General features: G+C 39.3%; 1 protein-coding gene across 2 annotated transcripts in view; it reads left to right on the forward strand.

Moving 5' to 3' along the window:
• The window catches only part of Kif26b (kinesin family member 26B), a 488,260-nt gene that overhangs the window by 408,950 nt on the left and 65,894 nt on the right, over window positions 1-13,416 (forward strand). For both annotated transcript variants that reach the window (XM_048809263.1, XM_015483559.2), the window contains one exon: window positions 4,596-4,755. In XM_048809263.1, the coding sequence (XP_048665220.1) occupies window positions 4,596-4,755 (160 nt within the window). The remainder of the gene's footprint in view (window positions 1-4,595; window positions 4,756-13,416) is intronic.

Raw genomic sequence — 13,416 nt, forward strand, 5'->3', positions numbered from 1 at the left:
TTGAATGAGTACTGTTTCTTTCTTATCCTTCTGATACCCATAGAAACTATAGATGAGCCCATCTCCCTCATTCCTGCACTGACAGTTCAGGTCTTCTTTCCACATCAGTTGTGCTAGGTAGAGATTCATCAATTTCATTGTTCTTAAAGAACCAGCTTTCGGTTTCAGTGATTTTTCTCCATTAATTATTGGTTTTCTATTTCATTGATTTCTGCCTTTTTGTTAATTATGTCTTTTCTGCTATTTATTTTTTCTTTAATTTGCTCATCTTTTTCTAACTTCTTGAGGTGGAAGTTGAAATCATTGATTTGAGACCTCCTGTTATGTTTCATATAGGTATATAATGCTATAACTTTTTCCCTAAGTCCATCTTTAGGGGAAGCTAACAAATTTAGACATATTGCATCTTCATTTTATTCACCTCAAAACACTTTTTAAGTTCCATTTTGTTGTCTTCTTTGGCCATCAGTTATTTGGCTGAGTTGTAGAGTTTCAAAATATTGGGGGATTTTCCAGTTACCTTTCTACAGTCACTGCTCATGTAGTTCCATTGTGTCACAGAACACACTGAGTAATGTGAATCCTTTAAAATTTATTTAGATCTGTTTTATGGACCAGAATATGGTAGATATTGGGAAATGTTTTATGTGCCCTTTAGAAGAATGTGTATTCTGCTGTTGAGTGTTACATAAAGGACAAGTTGTTCAAATCTATATCTTGAATAGTTTTCAGTCTACTAGTTATATCAGTTATTGAGAAATGGGTATTTGAATTCTCCAACTCTAATTATCTATTTCTTCCTATGGTTCTATCAGGAAGACATTCATATATTTGAACATCTGCTCTTAGGTACATAAACAGTTTGTGTCCTGGCCTCTTGCTTGCCCTCTTTGTCATTATGAAATGTTCCTCTTTGCCTCACAGAACATTTTTTTTTTTGTCTTCAGTCTCCTTTGTTTGATACTGGTGTATCCACTCCAACTCTCTTATGGTTAATGTTTGCTTTTCCTTTACTTATGCAATTTAATCTACTGCTTATTTATATTTGAAGTGCATTTCTTTATAGGAAGCATATAATAAAATCACACATTTTTATTTGTCTGACAGTTTCTCCCTTTTAATAAGAGTATGCAGACTATTTATACTTAATGTGATTATTGATAAGGTTTTATGCAAAGTACTGCTTTTCTATGCTTTCCATTTGTCTCATTTGTTCTTTGTTCTTTTCTTTTTATCTGCCACCTCTTGATTTATTAAACACTTTTAGTGATTTTGCTGTATGTCTCTTTTTGGTTTATTAGCTGTAACTCTTTGGTTTTAGTGCTATTTAGGGTTTGCAGTGTTATTGTTAAGTTGCTGCCATCTATTCTCCAGTGATGTTAGACCACTTGGTATATAGAATAAGAACCTTACATTAGTATACTTCCATTTCTCCACTTAGATCTTTGTTCTATTGTTGTCAAAAATTTTTAACTTTACATATATTGTTTTAGTCAGTTTTTTCATTGCTGTGACCCAAAGATCTCTTAAGAACAGTATAGAGGAGGAAAAGTTTATTTTGGCTCATGGTTTCAGAGGTTCAGTCCATGGTGAATCAACTCCATAGCTCAGGGCCCAAAGTGAGGCAGAACTTCATGGCAGAAGGGCATGGAGGAGAAAAGCAGCTTAGGACATGATAGCCAGGAAGAAGAGAGAGCCCTGCTCACCAGGACAAAATAAATATAAGCCCCAAAGGAACACCCCCAGAGAACTACTTCCTCCAACCACATCCTACCTGTCTATAATTACTGCTCAGTTAACTCATCTCCACGTATTCATCACAGATTAGGTTGGGCCTCTCATAATCCAATCACTTTACCTACTGGATCTTGCATTGTCTCACACATGAACTTTTGGGGGACACACCTCATCTGTAAAATATTTGGATTTATCTTGGTGGCTGCTAGATATTTTTGAACCCTGTAAATATCCTTAAGCTCTGTTTGAGGACATTGATTATTTGGAAGTAGTTTGATCCTTAATGGTCTTGCTTTTAATGTTTGTTAAATGGAACCAGGTCTGTGCTCAATCCAGTACTACTAAGTGTCTCCCATTACTGAAGCAAGACCCTTCTGAGTACTCTACCTAATATCCTTTGATGTAACCCATATGTTACATTGTTATTTTCTTTTAATAATTATCGTGTGTGTGTGTGTGTGTGTGTGTGTTGCTGGGGATTGAACCCAGGGCCTTGAGCATGGGAGGCAAGCACTCTACTAACTGAGCTATATCTCCAGCCCAATAATTATCTTGTAAAGAGATTTAATAATAATAAAAACATGTATTTAACCATGTGCTTATTCCCAAAGCTTTTCGTTCCTTTGTTTATCTTTTGTGGGTATGCCTTTGGTGAATTCTATTAGCTTTTTAAAGTCTGGAAATGTCTTTATTTTCCTTTTGTTTTGAAGTGATCCTTTTTATTGGTGAATACTTTGAGTTTGACAATTTGTAGTCCTTTAAAAATATTGCTGCACCATCCTCTCACTTGTATTATTTCCAGTGAGAAATGTGCCATCATACTTATCATTGTTCCTTTGTATATAATATATTTTTGTTCCTCGGGCTGTTTTTACAGTTTTTCTCTTGATCATTGGTTTTGAGCAGTGTGATTATGATGTGCCTTTCTGTAGTTTTCTTCATGTTTCTTGTGCTTGGAGCTGATTGAGATTCTCAGATCTGTGGGTTTATGGTTTTAAGCAAATTTAGGGAAGTTTTAGCCATTATTTCTTTAAGTATTTCATCTGTAACATACTCTGTCTCCCTCAGGAATTCTAGTTACATATATTTGGATACTTGAAATACTACAGCTCTTTTTCTTGTCTACCTGTTTTTTGTTTGTTTTTAACTTTTAAATTCTCTCTGTGTATTTCCTTTTGAAGAATTTATATTGCTAAATCTTCAAATTTACTCATCTTTCCTTTTACAATGTGTAATCTGCTATTCTATCCCGTATGTTTTTCATCTCACACATTACAGTGTTCATCTCTAGGGGTTCATTTTGTCTTTTTAAAAATACATATCCTATGTCTCTGCTTAACTTTTTGAACATTTGAAATAAGTTTTAATGACTGTTTTAATAGCTCTCTCTGTCAATTCTAACACCTATGCTCATTCTGGGTTGGTTTCAATTATCCCTTCATTATAAATCTCATTTCCCTGCTTCCTTGTATGCCTAGTTATTTTTTTTTATTAGGTGTCAGGCATTTGGATTTACCTTGTTGGCTGCTAGATATTTTTGAACCTTGTAAATATTCTTAAGCTCTATTTGAGGATGTAGTTGATTACTTGGAAAGAGTTTGATCCTTAATGGTTTTGCTTTTAATATTTGTTAGATGGAATCAGGTCTGTGCTCAATCTAGCACTAAATGTCCCTCATTACTGAAGCAAGACCCTTCTGAGTACTCTACCTAAATCCTTTGAATATTGAGGTTTACCAGGCTGGCTGGTGGGAGAAAAACAGTTTTTGCAGCCTTGTGCACTATAACCTCTATTCTCTTCAGATGGTCAGTTCCCTGGCTGTGGGTACTTTCCTCATATGCATTTGCTGATCAGTACTCAGTTGAATACACAAGGGACCTTCGCTAAGTCTCTAGAGTTCTCTCCTTTCCAACTGTCCAGTAAACTATTGCCTTGGCCTCCCCTCTCTCCTCAACTCAGGGAGTCCACCAGGTTCCACCTGAGTCCCCTCTCCCTGAGCCATGCCTGGAAACTCTCTCAAAGCAATATGCTGAGATATAGGTAGTATTTGCCTTGCTTAGCTCCCCATTTCTCAGGGACCATTGTTCTTTGCTGCTTGATGTCTAATGTCTTACAAACAATTCTTTTATACATTTTGTTCATTTTTTGGTTGTTTCAAATAAGAGAACCAATCTGGTCCTTGTTATTTCTTCTAAGCCAGAAGCAGAAATACTCATGGGCAAATTTTCCAATTTTTCTGAGTTTTATGTTGTCATCTATAGAAAAGGATAATAGTATTTTATTTATAATTTTACCATTAAAACTGAATGAGACTGTGGTTTGTGTAGTACCTGGCAATTGGCAGATGCTCAGCAAATATTTGGGTCTTCACTCTCTCTATACCTAATTCTTACTTCTTCTGGATTTTACTTGGGTTATCAACATGATTCATGGCTGAACTTTGGGTTGGGATCTCTACAATGATTGACTAACGTAGACAATCACTTGTGGGCCAATAAGATTTTAACATGATGGGTTTCAGAATTCTGCTATCCAGAGGACATTGAGGTATAAACCTTTTTTCTCCTTTAATTAGACATTTTCTTTTTCTAAAACCTCATCCAATCCAACCTGCTAGAATTATTCATTTGTTTATAGTATGAATATCAGGTTTTGGAAGGTCAGTGATTGAAGTAGACAGAATTTAAGAGGACCTGTGCTATTTGTAATCCAGTATAATTTTGTTGGGATTTCCACTAGATCATGAATGTCAACCTTTTCTTTCCCCTTTTCTTCTCAGATTTCCCAAAGAACTGCATGAAGAAGTGTTTGCTGTAACTCACTTATTCTCTCTTCTTTTTGCTTCTCTCCCACAATAGTGTCTGGAGGTCGTAGTCGCCTGCATCTCATTGATCTTGGCAGCTGTGTGAAAGCTCTTAGCAAAAATCGAGAAGGAGGTTCAGGGCTATGCCTCTCATTGTCTGCACTGGGCAATGTCATCCTCGCTCTCGTCAATGGCAGCAAACACATCCCATACAAGTAAGTGATTCTTCTATTTGAATAATAAGTGTGGTAAACATGGTACCAGAGCCGGGTGTGGGACACTTAGTCGAGTGCCATCTAGGGAGAAGTGTGGCACAGAGGGACAGTCTGGACCAAATTACTAGTTCAGAGCCATAGATCAGCATTAGCTGACCATTGTATAATGTATCATCTTCCAAATTGGAGAGTTTTAGAAATACTTAAAACTAACTTTAGGCTACTCAGAGAAAATAGGACATTATCTCAGTGGAGGTCTCCCGTTACAATGACTATTTGTGGATTGTTGTCACCATTGTGTTGATGTGTATATTTAATAGTGATGTGAGCAACTGGCTGAAGATTGGCTTATCTTTTCTTTAAGACTAACAGATTAAACCAATAAAAATACAGATATCCAGTTACATTTGGATTCCAGATAAACAAATAATTTTTTTTATATAAGTATGCCTCCCCCACCATTATTGTATGGATACTATAGGAATTTTATATATTATCTGGCTCCCTACCTAGCAAACTTTGTAAGGTTTGGGGATTTACGCAGCACTATTACTTGCAAATGTTTGTTCCACATATCATTTTCTTCCTCTCTTTCTGCTATTGCTCCAAGATGATGAAATTAGAGCCACTCCTATGTCTGGCATAGCCATGGACTTTCCATGTCATCTATGTTCATAAATGACCCAGCTCAACCCCCCTCACCACCATCACCCACCTCACCTTTGCCACTGAACAATGTGGTGGGGTGATAGATGCTCCACTGGCTGTCCAGGCCTCTGACAATGCCCATCTGTGCCTCTTACTAGTTATAAGAACCTTTTGTAATGATTAAATGAGGGTTATAGCTGTATATCTTGTCTATATCACAGGAATATAAGACTCAGAATGATATAAGATTAGTATATGAAAGTTTTTTGGTAGAATTTAGAAACTATGGTAAATAACCAATAATAATAATAATCATAATAATAAGGCTATCCTTATCTATTTAAATGGAAATAATACCTACTTTAGAGAGTTGCCATAAGTAAAAATATATGGAATCAATTTTTAATCTATAAAAATTCTACAAAATTCAAGTTATTGTATAGGAGGAAAAAAGATAAATCAAGCAGCTTGTTCTGTAGTAACTGAGATTCAGGCTGAGTCCTTGAGTTCTCCTTCCCTCTGTCCTAAGTGGATATAAGACCCACTAAAAACACTGTGATTTTATTCTCCACTGGGAGGACCATTACTAAATAGACCTTGTAGAAGCTTAAATGGTAATTATATTCTGGTCTATCACAATTCTTAAAATTTGGAATCCTACTTGATGAACCCAGAAATAGTTTTCCCAAGCCATTGTAAGGCTTAGTTTTCCCGAGTCATTAAAAAAAAAAATCAAGTTAAGTTTTATAAAGTTTCATTTCTGTCATTTCTGCTATTAAACAAACTCAATTTGTGAGTTCAAAAAAAAAAAAATGGAAGGAAGGAAGGAAGATCTGGAGAGGAATGCCAAGTCTAGAGAACTTAGAAGGTAATTAAGGAGGTCCTTGTTGGTTTCTATAAAATGAAAATCATGTCCGCAAATATAATAACAATAGATCATAGTGGAGATGAAATTCAAGATACCACCTTATGAGGTCACTGATTATGTATTTTGTATCGCTCACATAGTTTCTAAAGAGAGACATGCCTTTATGATTTCAATAAATACTTGTTGAATTGATGGTGGGAGGGATGAATGAATATACTCATGAAATTATTTTTAATTTAGATAAAGTAACTTCCTTATGGTTAGAGTTAGGTTTTACTATAAACAAATAGGGAAACATTAAGACTTATTTTATTACTAGTTTAAAGTCTCTTGTTAAATTAAACACATTTTTAACATCAGCTAGCCTTAACAACCAGCCACCTGCCCTCTTAGAAGGAGGAGTATGAAACCACCCCACTCCCCACTCCCTGCAGACATCTGTCAGCTCAATTCCAGGAGTTCCCTTCCTTTTGTTCTGGCATCCAGAGTAATGATCATAGTGTTTCTATGTGTATGTGAAGCATAGACTTAACATAAATGCTGTGTCTGCAGGAGACCCAGTGATGGAGTTATCTCCTGGCATCAGGACAACTGGTGGAATCATTGGTCTCCATGCTCACACACTTCTATCAGCCGTCCTTTCTCTACCTAACTTACATCACCAAGAGCTTGTTGAGAAGCCCATTGATGATGAGTTATGGTAGCATGGCAACCTCACAAGCCAGCCAGCAATGTCTTTCCCAAAACACCCATTAGCTAGTACATTTGTTCTTTCATTTCTCGGTCCTTACTACCCTCCCTTGGTCCTTAATACTCTCCCTAGGTCCTTTCAGTCCATTGTTATTTATAAGCTTTGAAAGATCTTTGCCATAACATTTTCTCAGATTCTCAGCGATAGCATTTATTCAATATTTGGTGTCTGCACATTGTATTTGCAAAGTGATTAATCAACTAGAAACTATCCTCTTTCAGGGCACAGAAAGATAAGACAAAGATTTACTCAAATCACCCAGCCAGTTGGTGGCAGGATCAAACTGCATCACTTTTCACAGTTTCAGAGACCTTGGCAGCTCTGAGCCCACGTGGCTGACCTACTCCCCCTTTTCATCAAGCTCTATAATATATTAGCTGCCTTGCTCTGCACAGCAGGGGTATCCAGCACAGCAGGATGGCCCAGATTTCTTTTATCAATTCCATCAGTGCTCTGAAGCCACATTATGCAGCATTTTGTTAGCATACTAAACACCTTTCAGGGTGTCAAACTTAGTCTTTGCATTGGTTCCTTCGAAAGGGGAAGTTTCTTACCCATATAGTTTCTTCTTGTTCTGCTCACTTGCTGGGGGGGTGCAGAAAATCAAACTCATATCTTTTACCCTCCCCCACCTGACCAAAACACAAAAATCCCACTGCTTCTTCATTTGTCACCCTAGACAACTCTATGCTTGGAACCTGCATTACTAGCGCTTGCTTCTGGGAAATTAACTGGAATGTGCACAGAGGGGATATAGCCTGTCTTCATTTCTCTTCATCACTGTACCAGACGATTTGTCATGTGAGCAAGCCGGAAAGTGAGTTTGGATTCACTACCCATCCTGGTGCTCCCACAGGCACCCTGGATGTGCCCTGAATGGTTCTGACTTTGCAAATGATATTGCCTTTGCAAATGACAGATGCAGGCGTGGAACAGGCTCCCAACCTCAGCCATTACACAGCACGGGCTTGCTGGCCAATCCCAAAGCCATAAATCAATCCTAAATGGTGACACCATTCAGAAAGGCATGCAGGGAAGTCAGGGAGACCACCAAAGACTCCAACCCCCTAGTCAGTTCTGCACTGACAGGCTGCACAAATTACTCTCTAACTTTGGGGAAACCTCATGACCAGGAAAATCTGTCCTTGTCCTGAGCATTTTGACAGCACATTTGCAAATTTCCTTCAGGCTCATTCATTACTGTTGTTTGCTATTCCTTACCACTTCTTGGGCAACAAGGTGCCAGGAGTCTTCCCATTTGATGGATTAAAAAAATAAAATAAAAAAATATGGGCATTGACATGAATTCTTATGCCATAGACCAGGGTCCTAGGTCCACACCATTAGGTTTGGTCCCCAGAAGGGCCACTGCAGGAATGTGTCAGGGTGAACTTGGCTTTAGCAAAAATGCTGTTATGGGGCCGGGGTTGTGGCTCAGCGGTGCAGCGATTGCCTAGCATGCGTGAGGCACTGGGTTCTATCCCCGGTACCACATAAAAATAAAAACAAATTAGTACTATGTCCCAGTTCTTCTGAAGGCTCACACAACTTAATTCTCTCAAAATAGAATTTCTGGTCCTTTTTAGATGTTGTTTTATGAAGGGTATAAACCCTTAGGAAGCATATCCTTCACATCATGACACTTCAGGCCCTATTTACTCCATTGGGAAAAACAATTGCTTTAGTAGGTCTCATAATCTGATACTGAGCAGGGGGCTGATGCCCAGCTCACACAGAAGCCAATTCTCTGGCACCTGATTTTTAAAAAAAGGAAAAACTTTTTATTGAAGGTTAACTGTCAAGTGGACAGGAAATTAAAAAAGAAAGCTTTTCCCATCTGTTGATGGTTGGTAGCAGGGGAGTTCATGGGAAGGAAGAGGGGAGAAGCTGCTTGTTGGTTGAATGATGAGAGGGAGAAGTTTTAGGTGTTTTTTCTTTTTCACTGCAGTGCCGGTGATGATCCCAGACCCTCACATAGGCTAGGCAAGCGCTCTATCACTGAGCTACTGAGATAGACCTGCAGCCCAGTTTTAGGTTTTATTTTGTTTTGCATAGGGTGGATGGTCATTGTGCCTTGTCACAGGTCACATGTCTCAGGGGAGTTATGCTCTATTGAGGGGTCTTTGCACTTGTGATATCCAGAGGCCATTGACCCTATGAGCTGGCTGCTTCTTTTCATGTCTGTTCTTGAAAAGCCTATTTCAAACGGTCCTTGAGTGAATTCTGAGAGCTTTTCCCAAAAGACAACATAAGGACTTTGTTACTTAAGGAATTTATGTCTGGGTGTGTCTGAGCCTTAACTGATTTCAAATCTGTTTGCTTATTTACCAACAGGATGCTCACACTCTTGATTCTAAACAACAGATATTTGATAATATTTTGGCTCCCATTTAATAAGACATCATGGAAAATGACTCTGTGACCCTCTCATGTTGTGTCTGTGGGACATGCTCTTCCCAGACAACTTACAAAATGGTACTGCATAACCATCCCGTGATGTAAGTGATGCTCAGTTCCCCTCTTTTATGGGTTTGGTCTGTGGTGCAGACCAGAGTCCTAATCCTTGTTTGTTTAGATCAGTCACAGGTGTGCTTTGGGCCCAGGCAGCTGTGCTGACTTCACCTCCTTCTCTCCGTGGTCCAATAACTTCGAGAAAGCACGTGGAGCCTAAGGCAGTCTATTGTCATGAGCTTCAGACTGTAAGCAAACACTACCTGCAGCAGAAACCTCGATCCCACCAGAGCAATAAGGATGTCCTTGCACAGCTCTGTAATGGGAACACTTTTCCTCCAAAGGCTTTAGTGAGGGGTCAGGAACCAGGTCGTGTGTAAGAACACAGCAGCTTCCATAGCGCAGCAATTCACTCAAACCAGCAGGTAGCACTAGAAACTGTAGATTCAAGACAGTTACTCCAAGGAAATGACATTTTATCACAAAGGCAGCTTTTTCAAAATGTTAATGGCTCTTCAGCACGAGACAGTATACACCTGCAGCAGCAAGCCTAAAATTCCCAAGGACTTTGCAGGATGCCCCTCTCTGAAGCATGCAGGTGGTCCTCTGCCTTGCCATGGAGAAACACCTCCTCCTAGTATCCATTTAGCTTTGGGGATCAGCTGTGCACCCTCAGAACTGGAAACCCACTCAGGGTCTAAAGGCTGGAGAAAAGTGGCTCAAGGCTACTATTAGCTACAACCTTCAGTTCCCCTGGCTCCAAAGACCTGTCCCTCTGGACTTGATTATTTACATGTACCATGAAATTAAATTGATATTTACCAGAAAAATACAAATACTCGTTCTCCAAACTTAGTTAAGATAGCATGAGGTGGGCAGAAACTCTGTGCAAGAATCTTCGTGTATGAGGCAGACACACACACGTGCATATTTAGCCTCCTTTAAATGTACATTAATGTTAGATTATCTCTTTTTGATTTACAGAGAGAATATCAATTTAGAACTATTTGCACAAACTCTAGATATCAGTTTGTAGAATTCCCTGTTTAGAAATAAAATAACCAAAGCCTCAGGTTGCCAGGCAACTGCAGCAATGATAATTCTTAGCATTGCTGCTCCAAAAACATTCATTTTTGTATATTTTAATGACAGGATGAAGAGAGAATGAGCTCAGAATGTCACTGGGACACAGAAGTCCCATTTTTAATGAAATTTTTAGCATTCTCACTTTCTTTTATTGTCACCTCATAGCTGTTTGCTTCCCTGGCCAGTGGTATTTTCATATTTAATTATGGAAATTTCCAAAGATTGTTATTACTTTCATAACAGTCCAAGCAGTAATTGTCAGTAAATTAACTGCCTGGCTCATTCTCTACAAGTCAGTCCTGGAGCAATGGCACCATTTGGGAATCCACTGGGGTCACATGACCACCAGTGGTTTCAGGCGTGGGTTGTTGAACCCCTGGTTCAACAGGCAAACTACACAGGTCATCCTTTTTGTTCTCAGGAGCACTATTCTTTCACTGAATTGGGAGCAGAATAATAGGCCCCCAACTCAAACAGAACCTCTGGGCAGCAAGTCACCATGGCTTGTCTTTTTTTCTATCACAGCTGGTCCCTGTTGGATAATGTGACATAACAGTCTGAGGACTGGATCAGGAGACATCTTCATTTCCCTTTTGGCTTTTCATGTTTATTTTTCTTTAGTGTCATTTATGAGGTTTACTAATCAACGTCTTTTCTTTCTAGATTCTGAACCAGCTATCCAATAGATATAAGAATGTGTCTGGAATTAAAACCCCACATTCTCTTAATCCTATCAGAATAAGAGGCTTCTTTCTGCCTCTCCATGAACAAATCCAGGAACTTGGGAAAGGGCAGAGTTAGGTTGGCAGAACAGCCACACCCAAACCCACTGGCTGTGGTAGAGAAGGGAGGTGGAGGTGTAGACGGTAAGAGACAGACAGATGAGTTTGGCTGTACATGCTCGGGGTTGTATTTACCACCCTCAGCAGTAAGATATATTTTTTCTGTGAGAAGAGATAACTAAAAAGGCATCAAGAAGAGGGGGAATTTTTTTCTTGATCTTTCCAATAGAATAGAGGTTCCTAATTTAAAGACTTGCTGAATCATAAGGAGAAGGAGGTAACAGTATCCAGTATTTATTTTCTGTTTTTTCTTAACTTAGAAAATTGAGCTCCACGGAAGGGTTACTTCTTGATGTGACCAAAATGATAACAGTCCATAGTCATTGTTATCTTACAGTGTACCAGAAGCTATTCAAAAGGTTTTATTGGTATTGAATTCTGTCAACTATCCAGGACACAGGTACCATGATGGTCATTCTCATATTCCAGATGGGGAAACTGAGACACAGAGAAATGGAGTTACTTGTCCAAGATTATACAGCTAGAACAGAGCTACCTCCTGCCTCCCAATATCACTGCTACTCAATACAGTGTCTAGAATGTTGTTGGTACCTACTTGATACTTGTCTAAATAACAAATGAGGCATGACCAAAATTTAAATGTGACCTTGATTGTAAGTGAAAGCATAGATCCACCAGGTGGAAGCAATGGTGGCCGACTTGAGGAGATGATTCAGGTCAGTCTCCTGGTCTTGCCTGTTTCTGTGATTGCCAAGCTGGGACCGACTGCCAGGTACTTATGGAAGTAAGGAACATGAAATAAAGAAGATAAAAGAGGGAAAGGAAATCTCCCACTCAGGGCCCAATCACTTATCTGGACTGAATCAGAAATATTAAATAAGCATGTTGGAATCAAGGAGACTCTTCTGACCTAGGGCTTGTGCTCAAGTTTCAAGGGAGAAGGTTAGAAAGTGGGGCTCCAGTCAACCTCATCAAGTGGCCATCAATGGAACCTAGTATTCTGAGTATCATATGCTGGGAACCCCAACAGAGGAACTCAACAAATCTCCGCCATTTTCTCTAATCTATTTTTTTTAATTAATCTTTCTCATTTAAGAGCCTAAAAGCTTATGGAGTCTTTTTACATCCCCCATTGAGGGAAAAACTGAATTATTCTATAATTACAGGACTCCCACCCACAAAGCCCTCCTGCTTTACCTGGCCAGCGGCTCCAGCAGAAAAAAAAAAAAGGAACCATTTCCCACACTGGAGAAGTGGGCACTGGGCACAGCCGACTGATAAGACAGTTTCCATCTCTCCCCTCCACGGGTGGCGGTGTCCATTAGGGGTGTCGAGGTGTTCCTCTGTGAACAGACATCTGTCAGTTGGAAAGGTTATCATCCAGGCTGTGTCTTGAAGCTTTGCTGAGTACAGGCAAGGTAGGGAAGGGATAAGGGAGAGGTGAGAATGACGGCAGGGCTGTCAGAGTGTGAGATAGTAAGCTTCTGCAAACATTTGGCTAACAATAGAAGCTTTGGGAATGTCCACAGTCAGCAGCTTAACATAGTCAATCTTCCAATAGGAATTTGTGAACGTTCTTCAGACTGAGCTCCCAAAGAAGTAGGTGGAGTTGAATAGCTGTGGTTTCTAAAAAAGCTGGATTGCGACCTGGGCTGGGGGAGCCGATGTTGAGCTGAGGCCAGGGCATGGGGATTCGAGCAAGGGCGCCATTGCTGACCTCCATATACTCCAAGACTCTCCCTCAGCTTTTCATGTCTCCACCAGCAAAATCAGAGTCCACATTCTTACTTATCCACCTCCGAAACATATCATAGGTCCCACTGAGACAATGTCTGTGAGCCTCTTTAAAGAAGAGGCAAAAAGATAATCGTTTTAACATTTGCTTTTTGCCTTTGACTTCAAAGACAAAGAGATAATTGTTTCAATATGTTCTGAAATGTTATAAGCCAGATTAATCTGGCAGTCATATTTTTATGCACTCATTGACTTAAAAAGTGTATATCTCTTTTAGCCAAGTATATTATAATTTTCTTTTATTAAAATAGAACCCTCAT

This window comes from Marmota marmota, unplaced genomic scaffold, assembly GCF_001458135.2.
Source record: "Marmota marmota marmota unplaced genomic scaffold, marMar, whole genome shotgun sequence".
Classification (NCBI taxonomy): Eukaryota; Metazoa; Chordata; class Mammalia; order Rodentia; family Sciuridae; genus Marmota; species Marmota marmota.